The sequence below is a fragment of the Oncorhynchus mykiss genome, chromosome 15 (assembly GCF_013265735.2).
Source record: "Oncorhynchus mykiss isolate Arlee chromosome 15, USDA_OmykA_1.1, whole genome shotgun sequence".
Taxonomy (NCBI): domain Eukaryota; kingdom Metazoa; phylum Chordata; class Actinopteri; order Salmoniformes; family Salmonidae; genus Oncorhynchus; species Oncorhynchus mykiss.
The window spans coordinates 40,614,196-40,636,932 of NC_048579.1; the positions used below are offsets into that span (position 1 = coordinate 40,614,196).

The following is a 22,737-nucleotide window of genomic DNA, read 5'->3' on the forward strand; positions in this document are numbered from 1 at the left end:
ATCAGCACTATCTACAGTGCCTCTATTAAAATGAATCTCTCCTAACACACACTCCATTCCTTGCTGCTACTATTTTTTTCTATCCTGCTGCTCAGCCACTTACCCCCTTACCCCTGATTGTATGCATATAAAACTACCTTGTCTATCACTACTGTCTGTGTACATACTGTATATTATTTTATTTATATTGATTTGCTGTCGTAACATGATTTTGTGACGTACCATAAAAATATCATGTGACCGTATCAAGTGTCCACCGCATGCATCTGTTTATGTACTGTACATGTGCACCTCACTCAGGATTAAACTCAGGTTGCATGGCCTTAACTTATGAATACTATGTGATAAGTGCGTGTGTAATAGTATATAAAGTATGCTAATGTACTGGTGTGAAGGCATTTGGGCTGTGTAAAGTACTTTAGTAAAATTACTTTAGAGTACTAATTAAGTATTTTTGGGGGGGTATCTGTACATTACTTTACTATTTATAGTTTTGGCTACTTTTACTTCAATACATTTCAAAAGAAAATAATGTACTTTTTACTCCATACATTTTCCCTGACACCCAAAAGTACTCATTACAATTGGGCTGTCTGGTTCAATATAAGCAATTTGAAATGATTTATACTTTTACTTTGATAGTTAAGTACATTTTAGCAATTCCATTTACTTTTGATACTTAAGTATTTTTAAAACCAAATACTTTTAGACTTTCACTCAAGTATTTTACTGGGTGACATTTACTTGAGTCATATTCTATTAAGGTATCTTTACATTTAACTCAAGTATGACAATTTAGTATTTTTTCCACCACTAGATGTGGCTGGTGATAATAGCATTTATTTCACATGACCCATCAATTTAGACAAGTGTGGCTGGTTAAGTGTCATCTAATATTTCTAAAATATTTTTTATCCGGACACTTTCTGTTTACCTGGGACTTTTCCTTATTGTAGGCTACTACCACTTTTAGTCTTATTCTTTACTACACTACTCACTGTTTAGCACATGACATCACATGTGATTCCTTAAAGAGATGGGTGGGGCTGGCTTAAGAGGGTGTGAACAATGCTGTGTGGGTGTAGACAAAGTAGAGCTCTCCAGTAGGTACCAAAACATTCAAAGGCCCTTTTCTCAAAAATGAGTATACCAGTTTAGCATTTTTCAAAGCAGAATCACTTTCCCATTGTTCCTCAAAAATGCAGTGTATGATTTACCATTTTGTAGTTCTGAGTCTCTACTTTTTACCAATGTAAAAAACCCCATTTCAAATTTTGCTACATAAGACCGATTTGAGCCGGTCAGTCACTTTTCAGTTGAATGCATTCAGTTGTGCAACTGACAAGGTACCCACTTTCTCATATTAGCGGGGTACCATGAGGTGAAGACATGGCCATTGCCTATAGAATTAGAATATCCATTCTAGTAATTCAAATTCTACGGTCTAATTCTTAACCCCTGCCTACTACACTAGCACCTTGTGACACCTCTCTGGGGCACCGTGAGGATGAATGGCGCATGGCCTGTGGACTCCAGCTGGTTAAGTGAATTAGAAAGGGGGGATGCCAGGTCAGGACACTGTCCCCAGATAGCTACCTCAGGACAGGAGGCAGGCCAGGACTGCTCCACAAGACTGCTCCTAGACACTGATCTCTGGTCAGTTTAGTGTTTTCCTCCTAAACGGAAAACTGATCCTAGATTTGTATTGGGAGGCCACTACCATTCCATTGTAAAACTGTCAACGATTTAGAATTCTATTTCTACGAATGCCACGGCCAAACCATTTGGACTACAACCTGTCAGACTTTTATTTTCCGTAAATAGTTCCATGAATAATAACATAAAACCAGAAAGACTGTCCTGTTAATTACCTGGCTTGTTCATGTATTTAATTGAAACATTATTAATCCAGGTTAATCTCCTTGAGATAAAAGCCAGAGAGAACAAAATAAAATAACTCAAAAGGCAAACCATGACAAAGCAAATCAGTGTTTTGTGTTTCACAGTCTGGGTGTTTCTATGTTTTCTTGTTGCATACTTCATTAACCTTCCTTAAAAAACCATAAGCCTACAATTTCCGTGCCGCCACAGAAATCTAATTAGCACAATAACACAATTCCCATCAAAACCCCATCTATTTAAACTAGAGATATATATTTTCTTATATGGGCAATCCACCACATCCTCCGAAATCGCCCTTCCGCATCAGCGGTGAAAGGTGGCAGAGCTAGAGAGGTGTTTGTCAGATCATGAGACATCCCGAAAACTGGTCTTCTCATAAAAATGTCTAGTGTCCAAACAGTTTAGCCTAAAAATGATTATGATCACTCTATTGCAAGATGAGACTCTCTTGAACACAATGGCACCCACAAGCCTCACAATACTCATCTGAAGTCAGTACAGCCTATTTGGCCAACTTCTGTCTGTAGCGTCCGGACGGTTTGGGCGACACACTAATATGACCCCTCTGTGGACAGCTGAGAAGCTCACAAACACAAGGTACCAGTTAACCATTTTTAATTGGTACAGTGCATTTGAAAACCCTTGATTTTTTTCACATTTTGTTAGGTTACTGCCTTATTTCCCTCATCAATCTACACACAATACCCCATAATGACAAAGCAAAAACAGGGTTTTAGAAATATTGCAAATGTATACAAATAAAAAACGGAAATATCACTGGCTGGGCCACTCAAAGAAATTCAGAGACGTGTCCCTAAGTCACTCCTGCGTTGTCTTGTCTGTGAGCTTAAGGTCGTTGTCCTGATGAAAGGTGAACCGTCGCACCAGTCTGAGCGCTCTGGAGCAGGTTTTCATCAAGGATCTCTCTGTACTCTGCTCCATTCATCTTTCCCTCGATCCTGACAAGTCTCCCAGTCCCTGCCTCTGAAAAACATCCCCACAGCATGATGCTGCCACCACCATGCTTCATCGTATGGATGGTAACAGGTTTCCTCCAGACGTGACGCTTGGCATTCAGGCCAAAGAGTTCAGTCTTGGTTTTATCAGACCAGAGAATCTTGTTTCTCATGGTTAGAGAGTCCTTTAGGTGCCTTTTGGCAAACTCTAAGTGGGCTGTCATGTGCCTTCAAACCAGGTACTGCAGTGATGCCTCTCGCACTGAGATGCAGTGTCTTAGACTACTAGGGATCCCCACTTGTGTTCTTGGTCACCTCCCTGACCAATACCCTTTCCCCCCGATTGCTCAGTTTGGCAGGGCGGCTCGCTCTAGGAAGAGTATTGGTGGCACCAAACTTCTTCCATTTAAGAATGATAGAATCCACTGTGTTCTTGGGGACATTGATTGCTGCAGACATTTTTTAGTACCCTTCCCCAGATCTATGCCTCGACACAATCCTGTCTCGGAACTCTACGGACAATTCCTTTGACCTCATGGCTTTGGTTTTTGCTCTGACATGCACTTCCAACTGTGGAACCTTATATAGACAGGTGTGTCCCTTCCCAAATCATGTCCAATCAATTGAATTTACCACACGTGGACTCCAATCAAGTTGTAGAAACATCTCAAGGATGATGAATGGAAACAGTATGCACCTATGCTCAATTTTCAAGTCTCAGAGGAAAGCGTTTGAATACTTACGTAAATAAGGTATTCGTTTTTTTATTTGTTATACATTTGCAAACATTCCTAAAAACTAGTTTTCACTTCGTCATTATGGGGTATTGTGTGTAGATTGTTGAGGGGAAAAAATTATTTTGTCCATTTTAGAATAAGGCTGTAACGTAACAAATTGTGGAAGGGGTCTGAATACTTTACGAATGCACTGTATGGAGATAGTTTAGTGCCTAAAATAAGAGGATAAATACATATGCTTTCTTATCTTCCTTATATCTCTCAGATACACTTCAGAACATTTTTATTTTAGTTGGACCATCTATATTGTTCCATATCGTGAATCTGTTAAGCAATGCATTTCTATTGACTTATAGCAGTAATGCCAAATTCAATGTTTCATCCAATAATTGCTTCATATATTTTTTTGATACCTTAATGGATCTTAAATTGCAAAATCAAAAAGCTAAATGATCCTTGGTATGACCATCTTAAAACAATTATGTATGTTAGCTTAGAATTCAATTCAATTAGCAGGTGCCTTGTTAAATTTTGTGGAATTTCTTTCCTTCTTAATGCGTTTGAGCCAATCAGTTGTGTTATGACATGGTAGGGGTGGTATACAGAAGATAGCCCAATTTGGTAAAAGTCAAAGTCCATATTAAGGCAAGAACTGCTCAAAAAAGCAAAGAGAAATTACAGTCCATCATTACTTTAAGACATGAAGGTCAGTCAATCCGGAAAATTTCTAGAACTTTGAAAGTTTCTTCAAGTGCAGTCGCAAAAACCATCAAGCGCTATGATGATACTGGCTCTCATGAGGACCACCACGGTGTGTTTGTGATATGCAGAGTAGGTGAACATATTATCTCCGCAAGGACTGGGCGATATGTTGATATATATCGTGTGACGATAGAAAAACATATATCGTTTCATATTATGCTCTATCATTTATTTAGTTGTGTCGCAAATCACACTGTTTACGGCAATATGTTTTTGTCAATTGGACGACGCTTTGCATTCTGTGTGGAAGGAAATCTGCAACAGAAACAAACATGGATGAGAGTGAACGTGACACAGAGCATGGAGACACGGAGCTCGTACCTTAAAGAGGGGCTACTTCAGTCGCATGGCCGTGGTTTGGGTATGAAAAAAGTCTGACAAGGACCAGAAAACCGTCCCCTGCAAAATATGCTGCAGGCCAGTCCCGACAACAGGCTCAAACACCACTAACCTCTTTTACCACCTATGCAAGAATCATGTGAAACAGTACGGAGAGTCTATGCATGAGATCCAAAAAAGTACAGTCGAGTGCTCAAAACAAAGTTGTAAGAGGCTTTTGCCCACGGCACACCATATGGCAAAGAATCACGAAGATGGAAGGAGATAACAACTGCCGTTAGAACTTACATCTGCAAATACATTGCCCATTGACACGGTCGAGAAACGGGGGTTTCGTGAGTTGGTGCTAACACTCAATCCAAGGTACAAAATGCAAATTGATATGTGACACGTATTAATGCCAAAATAACATGCAAAACAGGCAAGCCACTAAAAATATATATAGATATATTTTAGGCCTATATTTATCTTGTTTGCAATTATAGTTGAAGTGTTTTCTATTTACCTTTTTAGATTTCATACATTCATATTTTATTACATGCCTAATTGAACATTTCCACAAAAGTTCTAAATAAAAGGAAAAATAATCAAATATGAGTAAGTACCTTTTATTTGTTGAGAATAATTCAAAATCGAATAAGAAATAGGCCTTTACATGTCGTCATTTTATATAAACTATTTATTCATTGAATTTACAGAAAATGTGCTATATTTTGATATGTCTCATTTTCGGGATATGAGATTTTGGCCATATCGCCCAGCCCTAATCTCTGCATGTGTGGTTCCCACCGTGAAGCATGGAGGAAGAGGTGTGATGGTGCTTTGCTAGTGACACTGTCAGTGATTTATTTAGAATTCAAGGCACACTTAACCAGCATGGCTACCACAGCATTCTGCAGCAATAAGCCATCCCATCTGGTTTGTGCTTAGTGGGACTATCATTTGTTTTCAAAAGAACAATGACCCAAAACACACCTCCAGGCTGTGTAAGGGCTATTTGCCTAAGGAGAGTGATGGAGTGCTGCATCAGATGACAAGGCCTCCACAATCACCCAACCTTAACCCAATTGAGATGAGTTGGACCGCAGAGTGAAGGAAAAGCAGAAAACAAGTGCTCAGCACATGTGGAAACTTCTTCAAGACTGTTGGAAAAGCATTCCTCATGACGCTGGATGACAGAATCTCAAATATAAAATATAATTTGATTTGTTGAACACTTATTTGGTTACTACATGATTCCATGTGTTATCCGTGTGTTATTTCATAGTTGTGATGTCTTCACTATTATTCTACAATGTAGAAAATAGTAATAAATAAGGAGTGTGTCCTTTTGGTACTACAGTTGAAGACGGAAGTTTACATACACCTTAGTCAAATACATTTAAACTCAGTTTTTCCACAATTCCTGACATTTAAACCAAGTAAACACTCCCTGTCTTAGGTCAGTTAGGATCACCAATTTATTTAAAGAATGCGAAATGTCAGAATAATAGTAGAGAGAATGATTGATTTCAGCTTTTATTTCTTTCATCACATTCCCAGTGAGTCAGAAGTTTACATACACTCAATTAGTATTTAGTAGCACTGCCTTTATTAAATTGTTTAACTTGTGTCAAACGTTTTGGCTAGCCTTCCACAATCTTCCCACAATAAGTTGGATGAATTTTGTCCCATTCCTCCTGACAGAGCTGGTGTAACTGAGTCATGTTTGTAGGCCTCCTTGTTCGCACATGCTTTTTCAGTTCTGCTCACAAATTGTCTATAGGATTAAGGTCAGGGCTTTGTGATGGCCACTCCAATACCTTGACTTTGTTGTCCTTAAGCCATTTTGTCACAATTTTGGAAGTATGCTTGGGGCCAATGTCCATTTGGAATGTCCTTTTTTCTGGCGGTATTGGAGCAGTGGCTTCTTCCTTGCTGAGCGGCCTTTCAGGTTATGTCGATATAGGACTCATTTGACTGTGGATATAGATACTTTTGTACCTGTTTCCTCCAGCATATTCACAAGGTCCTTTGCTGCTGTTCTGGGATTGATTTGCACTTTTTGCACCAAAGTACGTTCATGTCTAGGAGACAGAACGTGTCTCCTTCCTGAGCGGTATGACGTTTGCGTGGTCCCATGGTGTTTATACTTGCGTACTATTGTTTGTACAGATGAACTAGGTACCTTCAGGCGTTTGGAAATTGCTCCCAAGGATGATCCAGACTTCTGGTCTACAATTTCTTTTGATTTTCCCATGATGTCAAGCAGAGGTAGTGAGTTTAAAGGTAGGCCTTGAAATACATCCACAAGTACACCTCCAATTGACTCAAATGATGTCAATTCGCCTATCAGAAGCTTCTAAAGCCATGACATAATTTTCTGGACATTTCCAAGCTGTTTAAAGGTAATCAACTTAGTGTATGTAAACTTCTGAGCCACTGGAATTGTGATACAGTGAATTTTAAGTGAAATAATCTGTCTGTAAAGAATTGTTGGAAAAATGGCCTGTGTCATGCACAAAGTTGATGTCCTAACCGACTTGCCAAAACTATTGTTTGTTAACAAGAGATTTGTGGAGTGGTTGAAAAACGAGTTATAATGACTCCAACCTACACTCCAAGTGTATGTAAACTTCCGACTTCAACTGTATATGTGGTTATTATACTTACTTTAGTTAAATGCCCTGATTGTAAGGTAATAAAGGTAATAAAGTCTGCTAAATGACTTAATGCCATCAAATGAATAAAGACACCGTTGTACAAGAAAATATAAAAATATCTACTTTATTACGGAGGTTCCAGAAAGTTTCTTACCCTACTATACTACTACTACTTTACATGTATAACGTTATTGTTACAATACAATTTTATAAATATTTTGGTACCCTTCCCCATATCTTTGCCTCAACACAATCCTGTCTTGGTGCTCAACGAGCTCAACTGTGGAACCTTATATAGAGAGGTGTGTGCCTTTCCAAATCATGTCCAATCAATTGAATTTACCAAAAGTGGACTCCAATCAAGTTGTAGAAACATCTTAGACCATGTCATCATACAATACTAGAACTACTTTACATAGTATATGCTATTGTTAAATCTCATTAAGGGTAACTGTCTATTTTCAGTCATTGATAAGGTTGGATAGCCTTGCATTAGGGAGGACTGAGGAATGAGGGCTGAGGTAATAGAACTGACAAGGATTTTTTTTTTAACACACACCACCTAAGTTCCTACCTAGCAACAGAGATGTATTGGCTGTCTAGATCTGCAAAGAGGAGACTCCGCCTAATAGGAGGATATAAATACTTGTGCTGGTAGAAACATGTCTTTTCAGCTGTTTGACCCAGTGGGTGAATAAACTTGGCTTGAGCTTTGAGTAGTTTTTTGTTTTTTTCACTCTGTCAGAACCTAGCAAAGGGCACGGGGTATATGAGAATATGAGAATGCAAAGCCCCAAGCTATAGTATATTGGTGCTCTTGCTATCCTTGTCATTCTTTAATGCATTTATTTACTCATCTGCTAATTTGTACATCCCATTCATGCGTTTATTAATTCATTAATTCTTCAATTGTTCAGTTGATAGTTCTTATAACATTCACTCATGTTGTTCACCACATTGACGTTATATTCAGTCGTTCCAACCCATACATTTATTATTTCTATTATCTGTTGTCTTACAATACATTATTTACAGTGGAAGACAGGGTTGGTGGAGAGGTTTGAGGTTCATCTTGTCTTGCTGTTTCTCATTATGTGCAATAGAGCACAATTTGTTTTCTACAGTGTGTTTCGGAATTACACCGTACTGAATATGCCCATAAGTAGCATTCAGGTGAAGTTCGGTGGCCGCAGGAAACGCAACCTATTAGATTACAGATAGAACCAACTGCAGCAAATCCAGTTAGAAAAATACACAATTGCAGCCTACAGGATTACAGAGCAACACAGCTGTAGCCTATAGTGTTAGAGAAACAGAGGAGTATAACACTCTCAGGAACAGGCCCATTGGGATGGTGCTGGTGTGTTTGGAGGAGTGGGGTTCTTGTTTAACATGGGTAGTACCTAGAATCCACTTAACAACATTCAAAATGTTCAACAAAAGAACAAAAACCCATGAGGTGGACAGGAATATATAGTATCATATGTAAGAAGCAGATTTCCCATTAATAAGGGATACAAAAATATTGGACATGTTTCAGTTTAAATTCAAAATGCAACGATATAAACCTTGTTAAATAATCTTGACTTTTAAAACAATTGACATTATATATTCAATAATTTACAGAGATGGTTTGTCAAAGTCGTCAGCAGCAAGAATGACAGAAAATATGCCCTTTTTTTGTGTGAACCTATTACAGTCCATGTTTTTCTGCAAAAATAAAATGCTAAATAAAATGAAAACGTCGCAAACAACTTTACTGGCTTCCAAGCCTTTACAGAGGTGCCTCTATGGAAGAGACTGTTACAATGTAGCCCTAAGAGTGGATATGATTTGCTCCAACCACATATACTTGGTGACAATGCTGTACCAGTGACAACTTTCAGTTGTCACAAATTAGAAATGTTAGAAATCCACAGCAACATAGCGTTTCTCTGCCATTAGATCTGTGAAAGCCATTACGGGTTTCAGCTAGACAGTGTCAGTATTAGTACCAACAGCTCAGATATGGGACTATTCCTGCCTGACTGGATGTTTAGATGATACAACACTATTGACATTGTGTCTATATATCATGTACCACATTATTTAAGAGGATCCTCTAGAGAACCTATTTACAAACTACTAGAATGAAGCACAATTTGTTGCTGACAGGGACATGGAAGGACCCAGTAGCATGTAACAGAAGACAAAGTTCAAGTAACACTAGTGACTACTGTAGCCATTTGGAGGCTTGGTATGATGCTGTGGGAGCATCTGAGTTGTGTGGTGGGGACACTGGCCTGGAAGCCAAACTGGCCAAAATGTAAATGACCGTAACAAGAAACAAAAGCAACAAAAAGCAAAAAAGTGAAGAAAATTTAAATATGACGTGGGGGACTGGGCAGGTTTGAGACTAGGCAGTCCTCGCCGCTTTGTTGCCTGAGGAAGTGGTGCGGTGAGGCTGAGTACCGTTGAGTAGTACCATACCGGTGCTAAGAGGAGGACCTGGGTTACAGCATCAACACTGCAGGTCCGGGTTGTGAGGTCCAGATTATGGATTGTGAGGTTTGGTTTACAATGTCCAAGCTGTGAAGTCTGGATTGCAAAATCCAGACGAAGAAGTAAGGATTGTGAAATCCAGATTATGAGGTCTGGATTGTAAAGTCCAGTAATAGTTTTGTCCAGTCAGGTTTGCGGGGCCTGACTGGTGAGGTCTGGTTGTGAATCTGCGAGGTCCATTCTATGATGTCTGTTCTATGACAAGGAAGTCTAAATTCACTGGAGAGCACCCATCTTCATTCTGTTAGAGAAAAAAAAGAGACATTTTAGAAAAGAGATAACAGATTCCACCTGAAAGACAACAATACAAAGCCATGTTTATTGTGTGTGAGTGAGTGAGTGAGAGAGAGGGGGGGGGGGGGGGGGGGGGGGAATCAGCTCATCTTGCACACCCGAGCCCATGAGGAGGGTGATCGGAGTTAGGGTTCATGGACTTACCAGGAACAGTGTGCACCCAGACAGTCTCTCTCCCTCCCTCAACTTTCCTGGGCTGTCTGGGTCTAAGAGGAAAGGGTTGACAAATCAGCTTCACCGTTTCCCTGGCAACTAGCAGTAGCACACAGGAGGGTATGGGGTGGGGGTGCTAGATTTGGGTGACCAAACCAATTTGGCGTATAGGGGTAGGCATCTCCCTGCAACCTTCTCATATGCATCTCGCACTCAACCCCCCCACACAAAGCACCCCTAAACTGTGTGTTTGTGTGTGACAGGGCTGTAGGAATGTCCTGTTCCTAGTCCTTCCCTCTAGTCTATCTGATCCAGTTTATATATATATATATATATATATATATATATATATATATATATATATATATATATATATATATATATATATATATATATATATATATATATATGAATGAATGAGGGAGCGAGAGAGAAAGGAAGATGGCTGCAGGCAATGACGTCCTTGTCTGTCTAGAGATGTGATTACACCATCAGACTGACTGGGGACATCCAGCATCAGCAGCCCCATCTCTCTCTCTCACACACACACACACACACACACACACACACACCTGCCAGCTATACCAAATCACTTCCACTAATGTCCACCTATCATGGCCATTATCAGAAATTACAACTTGCACACACACCTCTGGCCTGGGTTCTAGAGCTATGGGCTGCTACAGTAGGTTGGTTCGCTACTTCCCCTTGCCATGCTGCTGCCCCCTCTCTTCATCCTCTCCCTCTACTCGGTGCTGAGGGGCTCATCTCATCTTTCAATGCATATTTTTCTGACAGCTGATAGCTTTCCTAGAATCCAGGTCAGGTGCATGCAGGGAGAACGAGAGGGTATGAGATTGACACACTGAGTGTCTGTCACACAGCTAGCTACAGGTTCCCAGTCACAACCAATGGACTGTGGACGTTAGTGTTGTACACTGATTAAGATCACCTGCTCTTTCCATGACAGACTGACCAGGTGAATCCAGGGGAAAGCTATAATCCATTATTGATGTCACCTGTTAAATCTACTTCAAATCAGTGTAGACGAAGAGGAGCCGACAGGTTAAAGGATTTTTAAGTCTTGAGACACGGATTGTGTGTGTGCCATTCAGAGGGTTAATTAAGTATCTTTGAACGGGGTATGGTAGTACTGTAGGTGCCAAGCGCACCAGTTTGTGTCAAAATGCAACGGTGCTGGGTTTTTCACACAACAGTTTCCTGTGTGTATCAAGAATGGTCCACCACCCAAGGGACATCCAGCCAACTTGACACAACCGTGGCAAGCATTGGAGTCAACATGGGCCAGCATCCCTATAGAACGCTTTCGGCACCTTGAAGGCCCGGGGGGGGGGGGGGGTGCGCAACTCAATATTAGGAAGGTGTTCTTAAGGTTTTGTACACTCAGTGTATGTTTGGACCTCCAGGGGTAGTACACCCCAATCTATTACAGAATGTAATATAATAGCCTGTAATGTGTCTACACTTGGTCTAGGTCGGGAATCATCACCTATAGGGCCAGAAATTTGTAAACTGCAAATTTACCACAATAAATCCAAATGGATATAATATTTTACCAAAACAGAATCATTTCAAACCTTGCTAACATTTGTATACGATATACATACATATGTATATATACATACATACTGTATATTTCTCTCTTATAAGTGTGAATACTTTGGAACAGATTTCCAAAAATAAAATCACTTGGAGCTGATTTGCTGGTGTTTTTACAGTCTTAAGTCATTCCCCTTTTGTGTCGAATTGCCGCCAGTTGGGGAACCCTGGTCTAGGTGCTCTGGGATATAGGCTAGTTTGTCATCTGACTGTGAAATCTGATTGCAGATATCGGTGTCAATTGACAAGTGTGCGAGGATATAGGCCAAATGTTTATAAATATTGTGGCTGAAACATGCTGTGGAAAGGGATGTGGACTCAGCAGGAGCTGGAGAGAGGTGGGTTTGGGCCTCTGTGCAAAGCTGTAGGAAAAGAGGGCTTCGGTCCTCACCTCAGAGCTAGAGGAGTGATGTGGGTCCCATCTTGGAGGAGAATGAAAACATCCTCACTTAGGGTACAGCCACATTTTTACTCTATGCAAGTACACAAGAACGCAATTAGGTACGCAAAATGATGATCCTGCGTACTTGCATCAAGCTACAAATTGCTGGGCTGCACACATTCGTATGTTTTTGCTTTAGAACGGCTAATTTGCATAGCTTGTGTCGCTCTCAGAGCACAGCTCAACACTCACGTTTTTACAGATCCAAAATGTTTCGGTCTTACTCCTCTTTACTTATAAAACCAAAATGTTATAGTAAATTGCAGAGAATAAAATAAGCCACAAGTCTATGTAAGCACATACAGTTGAAGTCGGAAGTTTACATACACCTTGCCAAATAAACTGAGTTTAAATGTTTCACAATTCCTGACATTTAATCCTAGTAAAACTTCCCTGTCTTAGGTCAGTTAGGATCACATTATTTTAAGAATGTGAAATGTCAGAATAATAGTAGAGAGAATTATTTATTTCAGCTTTTATTTCTTCCATCACATTCCCCAGTGGGTCAGAAATGTACATATACTCAATTAGTATTCGTTAGCATTGCCTTTAAATTGTTTAACATGTGTCAAACGTTTTGTGTAGCCTTCCACAAGCTTCCCACAATAAATTGGGTGAATTTTGGCCCATTCCTCCTGACAGGGCTGGTGTAACCGAGTCAGGTTTGTAGGCCTCCTTGTTCGCACATGCTTTTCCAGTTCTGCCCACAAATTGTCTATAGGATTGAGGTCAGGGCTTTGTGATGGCACACAAAAACCTTGCCACAACTTTGGAATTATGCTTGGGGTCATTGTCCATTTGGAAGACCCATTTGCGACCAAGCATTAACTTCCTGACTGATGTCTTGAGATGTTGCTTCAATATATCCACATACTTTTCCTGTCTCATGATGCCATCTATTTTGTGAAGTGCACCAGTCCCTCCAGAAGCAAAGCACCCCCACAACATGCTGCTACCCCCATGCTTCACGTTTGGGATGGTGTTCTTCGGCTTGCAAGCTTCCCCCTTTTTCCTCCAAACATAACGATGGTCATTATGGCCAAACAGTTCTATTTTTGTTTCATCAGACATTTCTCCAAAAAGTACAATCTTTGTCCCCATGTGCAGTTGCAAACGGTAGTCTGGCTTTTTTACGGCGGTTTTGGAGCAGTCGCTTCTTCCTTGCTTAGCGGCCTGTCAGGTTATGACAATATATGACTCGTTTTACTGTGGATATAGATACTTTTGTACCGGTTTCCTCCAGCATCTTCACAAGGTTGTTTGCTGTTGTTCTGAGATTGATTTAAACTTTTCACACCAAAGTGTATTCATCTCTAGGACAGAACGCGTCTCCTTCCTGTGCGGTATGACAGCTTTGTGGTCCCAAGGTGTTTATACTTGCGTACTATTGTTTCTACAGATGAACATGGTACCTTCAGGCATTTGGAAATTGCTCCCAAGGATGAAACAGACTTGTAGAGGTCTAAATTTTTTTGCTGAGGTCTTGGCTGATTTCTTTTGATTTTCCCATGATGTAAAGCAAAGAGGCACTGAGTTTAAAGGTAGGCCTTGAAATATATATCCACAGGTACACCTCCAATTGACTCAAATTATGTCAATTAGCCTATCAGAAGCTTCTAAAGCCATGACATTTTCTGGAATTTCCCAAGCTGTTTAAAGGCACAGTCAACTTAGTGTATGTAAACTTATGACTGGAAGTTTACTGGAATTGTGATACAGTGAAATATAAGTGAAATAATCTGTTGCAAAAAATTATTTATGTCATGCACAAAGCATATGTTCTAACCGACTTGCCAAAACTATAGTTTGTTAACAAGACATTTTTGGAGTGGTTGAAAAATAAATTTGAATGACTCCAACCTAAGTGTATGTAAGCTTCCAACTTCAACCGAAGACGGCATTCAATTGCTCGCCAGGCGCTTTCGTCAGTGTGAGGAAGAGATGGTATATAGCTGCTTCTATCACTGCTGTAGTTTTCCAGATGGGAGTGTGTGGTCCCCTATGGGCCCCTTTATCCACTAACAAGCATTCCACTGCTGCTTCCTCTATCACCTATACAGTCGTGGCCAAAAGTTATGAGAATGACACAAATATTAATTTTCACCAAGTCTGCTGCCTCAGTTTGTGTGATGGTAATTTGCATACACTCCAGAATGTTATGAAGAGTGATCAGATGAATTGCAATTAATTGAAAATGATCTGAATCCCCAAAAAACATTTCCACTGCATTTCAGCCCTGCCACAAAAGGACCAGCTGACATCATGACATTGATTCTCTCGTTAACACAGGTGTGAGTGTTAACGAGGACAAGGCTGGAGATCACTCTGTCATGCTGACTGAGTTCAAATAACAGACTGGAAGCTTCAAAAGGAGGGAGGTGCTTGGAATCAATGTTCTTCCTCTGTCAACCATGGTTACCTGCAAGGAAACACATGCCGTCATCATTGCTTTGCACAAAAGACTTCACAGGCAAGGATATTGCTGACAGTAAGATTGCACCTAAATCAACCATTTATCGGATCATCAAGAACTTCAAGGGGGGCGCTTCAATTGTTGTGAAGAAGATTTCAGGGCGCCCAAGAAGGTCCAGCAAGCTCCAGGACCGTCTCCTAAAGTTGATTCAGCTGCGGGATAGGGGCACCACCGGTACAGAACTTGCTCAGGAATGGCAGCAGGCAAGTGTGAGTGCATTTGCACACACAGTGAGGTGAAGACTTTGGAGGATGGCCTGGTGTCAAGAAGGGCAGCAAGGAAGCCACTTCTCTCCAGTAAAAACATCAGGGAAAGACTGATATTCTGCAAAAAGTACAGGGATTGGACTGCTGAGGACTGGGGTAACGTCATTTTCTCTGATGAATCCGCTTTCCGATTGTTTGGGGCATCCGGGAAAAAAGCTTGTCCGGAGAAGACAAGGCGAGGGCTACCATCAGTCCTGTGTCATGCCAACAGTAAAGCATCCTGAGACCATTCATGTGTGGGGTTGGTTCTCAGTCAAGGGAGTGGGCTCACTCACAAACATAGCCATGAATAAAGAATGGTACCAACACATCCTCAGAGAGCAACTTCTCCCAACCATACAGGAACAGTTTGGTGACAAACAATGCCTTTACCAGCATGATGAGCATGATGGAGCACCTTGCCATAAGGCAAAAGTGATAACTAAGTGGCTCGGGAAACAAAACATCAATATTTTGGGTCCATGGCCAGGAAACTCCCCAGACATTAATCCCATTGAGAACTTGTGGTCAATATTCAGGAAGCAGGTGGACAAACAAAGCCCCACAACTTCTGACAAACTCCAAGCATTGATTATGCAAGAATGGGCTGCCATCAGTCAGGTGGCCCAGAATTTAATTGACAGCATGCCAGGGCGGATTGCAGAGGTCTTGAAAAAGAAGGGTAAACACTGCAAATATTAACTCTTTGCATCAACTTCATGTAATTGTCAATAAAAACCTTTGACACTTATGAAATACTTGTAATTATACTTCAGTATTCCACAGTAACATCTCACAAAAATATCTAAAGACACTGAAACAGCAAACTTTGTGGAAATTAATATTTGTGTCGTTCTCAAAACTTTTGTCTAGTTTAACATTGATGTGTAAGACCGATGTCAAAGCTGATGTGCATACCTATATAGCGTAGGTAGATGACGTAACGACGCCACGATAAATACTGTGCTACACGTGCAACACAGCATTCCTAACCTAGCCCACAATGTCTGCTGTGTGGATTTTGAAGTTTAAAAAAAGGCCATATGCAACGTTTGTGCTACCTATTATTTCCCGAGGGGAGAAAGTGAAATCTTTCAATATCACAAACCTAATTACTAATTTGAAAGTGCATCACCCCCAGACGTTCAGCGACTACTGAGAACAAAAGCAGAAAAAAATTAAGCACACACTTTCAACAACTAAACAATTTCAAGTCGAGCAGTCATTTGAAAGTCAACTCAAAAGGTGAAATCCATTAACACCAAGATAATGGAAATCATTGCCCTTGACAATCAACTGTTCTCTATTGTGGACGATGTTGGCTTTCGCCGACTGGTCGGGCACCTCGAGCCCCAGTACACACTACCAAGTAGGCTCTATTTTTCAGATGTTGGCCTACCAGAGTTACACAGTATTGTTGAAAACGCACATCCATGAGCTACTTGCTATGGGCGTCACTGCTATTAGCTTCACGACTGACATTTGGACCAGCGATGTCAGCCCCATGAGCATGCCGAGTCTGACAGCACAGTGGGTCGATGCGGATTTCGTACTGAGGAAAGACGTATTGAAAGCTCAAGAATGTGCTGGTTCTCATACCGCTACTGCCATTTAAAATGGCATTTGAAAATATGTTTGTCAACAAACTCCTAGCTCCATTTTAACAATGGAATCGAGAAATAAGCTCATCAACTGAGTCTGCAGCAGACGTGATACCCTCTGTCATGGCATTGAAACACCTGCTCAACAAAACTGCCGACAGACTGTGGGGTTAAAACTTGCAAAAGTACTCTACTAGGGGCCATGAACAAGCGATTCGGAGGCATTCTCTGAGCCAATTAACTGTGTCGCCACCACGCTCGATGTTAGGTACAAGGACCGCTACTTCAATGCAGACAAGAAACCGTGTTTACTTGAAATGTTAGACACAGCTGGACAAGATGGAAACGGACACAGTAACAGTGTGCACCGACGAAGAGGACCCACGAAAGAAGAGGCCACGAACAGACAGAGCTGAAACGTCACTGCTTGACATGTATGATGAAATCCTGGTTGAGAATTAAATGACTGAACAAATGAACAACGAAACAGCACAGCAAGCAAGTGAAATAAATATGTTTTGATGATGTTTTACTGGTAATGGGGACATGCCAACAAAATAACGTTTTGGTCAGTGTGTACTAGAATGTTTAAAAGGCAGCAATTTTTAATATTGTTTTTTTGGCAAGAAAAATATTGGATATTGCTATCGGCCAAAAATGTCATATCGGTGCATCCCTAGTTGCTATATTTGTTTTTTGAAACCATGTTTGCTGTTCACTTGCGCTATATGAGATGGAAGGTAGTTCCATGCAATCATGGCTCTGTATAATACTGTACATTTCCTTGAATTTCTTCTAGACCTGGGGACTGTGAAAAGACCCTGGTGCCATGTCTGGTAGGGTAAGTGTGTGTGTCAGTTCTGTGCGTAAGTTGACAATGCAACAAATTTGGAATTTCAAGAACAAGAACAAGAACAAGAAGTGATGCAGTCTGTCTTTCATGAGAGACTGGCATGCATAGTATTGATATTAGCCCTCAGATTACAATGAAGACCAAAAACAGGCCACTATGTTCTGGGCCAGTTGCAGTTTAACTAGGTCCTTTTTTGCAGCACATAAGCATATGACTGGACAATAATCATTATTGGAAAAAAACTAGAGCCTGCAGGACTTGCTTTGTGGAGTGTGGTGTCAAAAACCCAGAGCATCTCTTTATCACAGACAGACCTCTCATCTTTACAACCATTGAATCTATATGTTTTGACCACAACAGTTAACAATCTAAAGTAACACCAAGTCATTTAGTTTCCTCAACATGTTCAACAGTCACACCACTAATTACCAGATTCAGCTGAGGTCTATAGAACTTAGGGAATAATTTACCAAATACAATGCGCTTAGTTTTAGAAATGTTCAGGACTAGTTTATTACTGGCCACCCATTCTAAAACTAACTGCAACTCTTTGTTAACGGTTTCAGTGACTTCACACTTATATTGGTTGCTGAAGCGCGTAGCTTTGAATCAGCAGCATACATGGACACACAGGTTTGTTTAATGACAGATCATTGGGGCGGCAGGTAGCCTAGTGGTTAGAGCATTGGATTTGTAACCGAATGTTCGATAAAGTCTCTGGTTATATCCAAAAACCTCAGTTTTCTTTGTGCGTTTTCTTCGGTAATCCACAGGCTCAAACGCAGTCACAACAGGCAGACAAAAAATCCAAATTGTATCCGTAAAGTTTACAGAAACATGTCAAACTATGTTTACATTCCATCCTCAGGTTGTTTTTAGCCTAAATAATCGATAATATTTCAACTGGACGATAACGTAGTCAACATAAAAGGTAAACAAGAAAGGCACTCTCGGTCGCGCGCATGAAAAAGCTCTGTGACACGGCAGGGTCCACTCATTCAGACTGCTCTTACTCCCTAATTTTTCAGAATACAAGCCTGAAACAATTTATAAAGACTGTTGACATCTAATGGAAGGCATAGGAACTGCAATTTGAGTCCTAAGTCAATGGATACTGTATGGATTTCTCTCAGGTTTTCTCAGTTCTGTTATACTCACAGACATTATTTTAACAGTTGTGGAAACTTTAGAGTGTTTTCTATCCAAATCTACTAATTATATGCATATCCTATCTTCTGGGCCTGAGTAGAAGGCAGTTTAATTTGGGCATGCTTTTTATCCAAAATTCCAAATGCTGCCCCCTACCCTAGAGAAGTTCCATTTATGCGTGCATAACTCAGGTCTAAATCGACCCCTATCACTAGCTATGTTACCAATAACGTATCCTGTGATTTTATGTTGACATTTAGAAAGATTGCATAGAAACTATACAGTGGCAAGAAAAAGTATGCGAACCCTTAGGAAATACCTGGATTTCTGCATAAATTGGTCATAAAATTTGATCTGATCTTCATCTAGGTCACAACAATAGACAAACACAGTCTGCTTAAACTAATAACACACACAATTATATGTTTTCATGTCTTTATTGAACACACCATGCAAATATTCACAGTGCAGGGTGGAAAAGTATGTTAACACTTGGATTTAATAACTGGTTGACCCTCCAATAACCTCAACCAAACCTTTTCTGCACAACAGTCAGGAGGAATTTGGACCATTCCTCTTTACAAAACTGTTTCAGTTCAGAAATATTCTTGGGATGTCTGGTGTGAACTGCTCTCTTGAGGTCATGCCACAGCATCTCAAATCGGGTTGAGGTCAGGACTATTTTCTTCTGTTGAATCCATTCTGTTGATTTACTTCTGTGTTTTGGGTCATTGTCCTGTAGCGTCACCCAACTTCTGTTGAGCATCAATTGGCAGACAGATAGCCTAACATTCTCTTGCAAAATGTCTTGATGAACTTGGGAATTAATTTTTCCATCGATGATAGCAAGCTGTCCAGTTCCTGAGGCAGCAAAGCAGCTCTAAACCATGATGCTCCCTCCACCATACTTCACAGTTGGGATGAGGTGTTGATGTTGGTGTGATGTGCCTTTTTTTCTCCACACATAGTTTTGTGTGTTCCTTCCAAACAACTCAAATGTAGTTTCATCTGTCCACAGAATATTTTGCCAGTAGCGCTGTGGAACATCCAGGTGCACTTTTGCAAACAGCAGTGGCTTCTTCAGGGGTGTCCTCCCATGAACACCAGTCTCCCCCTTTTTCCTTTTTTAAAATGTATTGAATATTCGATACATACAATATACTTGCAGTGAAGCCGCTCAACAACTACATCATACCAGTCATCCAACACATTCCCATTCAGAGGGACACACAGAAGCATCCAGGGTCAATGCCCTGCTCAAGGGCACGTTGACCGATACATCACCAGGCCAAAAAACATGAACCCGAACCCTTCAAGACCCCCCCCCCCCCCCCCCAGTTCCCCAATAGCTGTCTCTCAACCGTTCGAGACCCTTCCCACAGTCCCCCCCAGGAAGAAAAATAAAAAATACAATTAATTCCATTCCCCATCCCCAAGCATCTCCTTATACACCAACAACAAAGAGATAGGACAAAGCAATTAAAACAATTATAATAATACATTGAAAAAAAAAGGACGTCAAGGACAACTACAATCATAACAGCAATTCCAACTGTATGTTTGTGTGCATGTCTGGCACTATTACATGTATGTGTGTTTTCTTGTATGTGCTTATTTTAATGAGTGTGCATCTCAACTGCAATCCAGGAAATTTGGTTGTGCTATTAGATGAAGCCGTGGTAACACATTAAGTTGTTGTATAAATAAACAAAATGTGCGTGCAGTGTGCAGAATGACACGCACACAGACTACAGTCAGGAGCTCCTTTTAAGGGACCAACGCCACACGAGAGCAGGAGGCAGAATTGCCAGGGCTTAGGCGTGCATGGGGGGGGGCTTACACTTTTAGCCTATGCGCATCCCCAGTGAGGAGATAGCATTACCATCGCACACAGATGAGCGACCACAAAATGAGTTGACATTCTCTCCAACCTACGTCAGAACACAGGTCATGTTCAGAAACCGGACATCTAGCACTCAATCACTTACTCAGCCACACAGGACCAAATATCTGCCCCCTCTCAAGTGTGCACACACATAAGAGTGCACCACCACACACACACGCTAAAACATATGCACACATTAGGTAGGCTAGGCCTAGCCTCGATATCAATTCATATGTGTTGCTCTGTATAAAATCCTGGAACTACATACAAACACAGCACTTTGTGTGTCTCTGTCGGTGTGTCTGTCACACCAGCAATACAACGCCATCCACTCACTTCAACTGTTACTTACCACATTCAGCCCAATGACCAACTATTGAAATATCTCAACTAAATAAATAGTAAAATGCTTGACTGAGAGTCTGAGACATCAGCTAACCTATAGGCTACCTCTCATAGGTTGAGTCTAAACCATCTCCAAGATGTACTCTAGCCTAGCAGCACTATGATAACATAAATTACTTTAAACACTTTAGAACCCAGAGGGGCCGTTGACGGCCATTCTTTAAATGAGTTGAGAGGCCGCAAACAGCCTTTTCTGACAATGATTGTGTGTCAATATCGCAAAATGAACTGGCTAACAACCTATTGTTGTATTTGCGTGGCTGTTATCATCAACCAGCAACCGGAAACGGGGTATGCTGTCAGAATGACAGCGCCAAAGCAGTCACGGCTCTTCACTTTGGAAGAGGCTGCATCTATGTTGGTTGGTGATATGGATTTGGACACGTCTTTGCACTTTGAAAGCGCTGATGGTTTTGAAATGAGTGAAATACAGTGGAAGTCGTAAGTTTAGCGAAATACAATTAAACTCAGTTTTTCACAATTCCTGACATTTTATCCTAGTAAAAATGTCCTGTCTTATGTCAGTTAGGATCACCATTTTATTTTAAGAATGTGAAATGTCAGAAAAGAAGTAGAGAGAATGAATTATTTCAGCATTTATTTCATCACATTCCCAGTGGGTCAAAAGTTTACATACACTCAATTGGGTCAAACATTTCAGGTAGCCTTCCACAACCTTCCCACAATAAGTTGGGTGAATTTTGGCCCATTTCTCCTGACAGAGCTGGTGTACCTGAGTCAGGTTTGTAGGCCTCCTTGCTCGCACCCGCTTTTTCAGTTCTGCCCACAAATGTTCTACAGGATTGAGGTCAGGGCTTTGTGATGGCCACTCCAATACCTTGACTTTGTTGTCCTAAACCTCTTGAAACTAGGGGGCACTATTTTAATTTTTGGAAAAATAACGTTCCCAAAGTAAACGGCCTATTTCTCAGGACCAGATGCTAGAATATGCATATAATTGACAACTTAGGATAGAAAACACTCTAGTATAACGGAACTGATATTGCAGGCGAAACCCTGAGGAAAATCCAATCAGGAATTGCCTCTTATTTTGAAACCGTTGTGTTCCTATGCATCCCTGTTGGCCATTGAAAGGGATATCAACCAGATTCCTTTTCTACGTATTCCCTAAGGTGTCTACAGCCTTTAGACGTAGTTTCACTCCTTTATGTTGAAGAATGAGCGTAAACGACTACATTGCGTAAGTGGCCAGCTGAGGGCTCTCAGAGTGATTCTTGCGTAGAAGACAGAGAGAGGTAGTCATTTTTCATCTCGCTCATACTGAAAAGCCAATTGTCCCGGTTGATATTTTATCGAATAGATATTGGAAAAACACCTAGAGGATTGATTATAAAAAACATTTTCCATGTTTCTGTCGATATTATTGTCGTGACCGCTATTTCAGGTGGATTTCTCATCATAACGTGACCAACAAACGGAGGTATTTTGGGTATAAAAATAATCTTTATGGAACAAAAGGAACATTTGCTGTCTAACTGGGAGTCTCGTCAGTGAAAACATCCGAAGAGCAAAGGTTCATTTGATTGCTTTTCTGATTTTCGTGACCAAGCTTCCTGCTGCTAGCTGGACATAATGCTATGCTAGGCTATCGATGAATTTACACAAACGCTTGTCTTGCTTTGGCTGTAAAGCATAATTTCAAAATCTGAGATGACAGGGTGATTAACACAAGGCTAAGCTATGTTTCGCTATATTTCAGTTGTGATTTCATGAATAT

At 40.7% G+C, this 22,737-nt stretch overlaps 1 protein-coding gene across 2 annotated transcripts in view; it reads right to left on the bottom strand.

Annotated features, from left to right (window-relative positions):
* Positions 1-7,446: 7,446 nt before the first annotated feature.
* Positions 7,447-22,737, bottom strand: part of irs1 (insulin receptor substrate 1) — a 55,936-nt gene continuing 40,645 nt past the window's right edge. Inside the window, exons 2-3 of one of the 2 annotated variants that reach the window (XM_036944355.1) lie at positions 10,318-10,379; positions 7,447-10,120 (exon numbers count right to left, since the gene is read on the bottom strand). In XM_036944355.1, coding sequence (XP_036800250.1) covers positions 10,061-10,120; positions 10,318-10,379 — 122 coding nt within the window. In that variant the 3' untranslated portion in view covers positions 7,447-10,060. The remainder of the gene's footprint in view (positions 10,121-10,317; positions 10,380-22,737) is intronic. The other variant, XM_021563188.2, reaches the window with a different exon arrangement.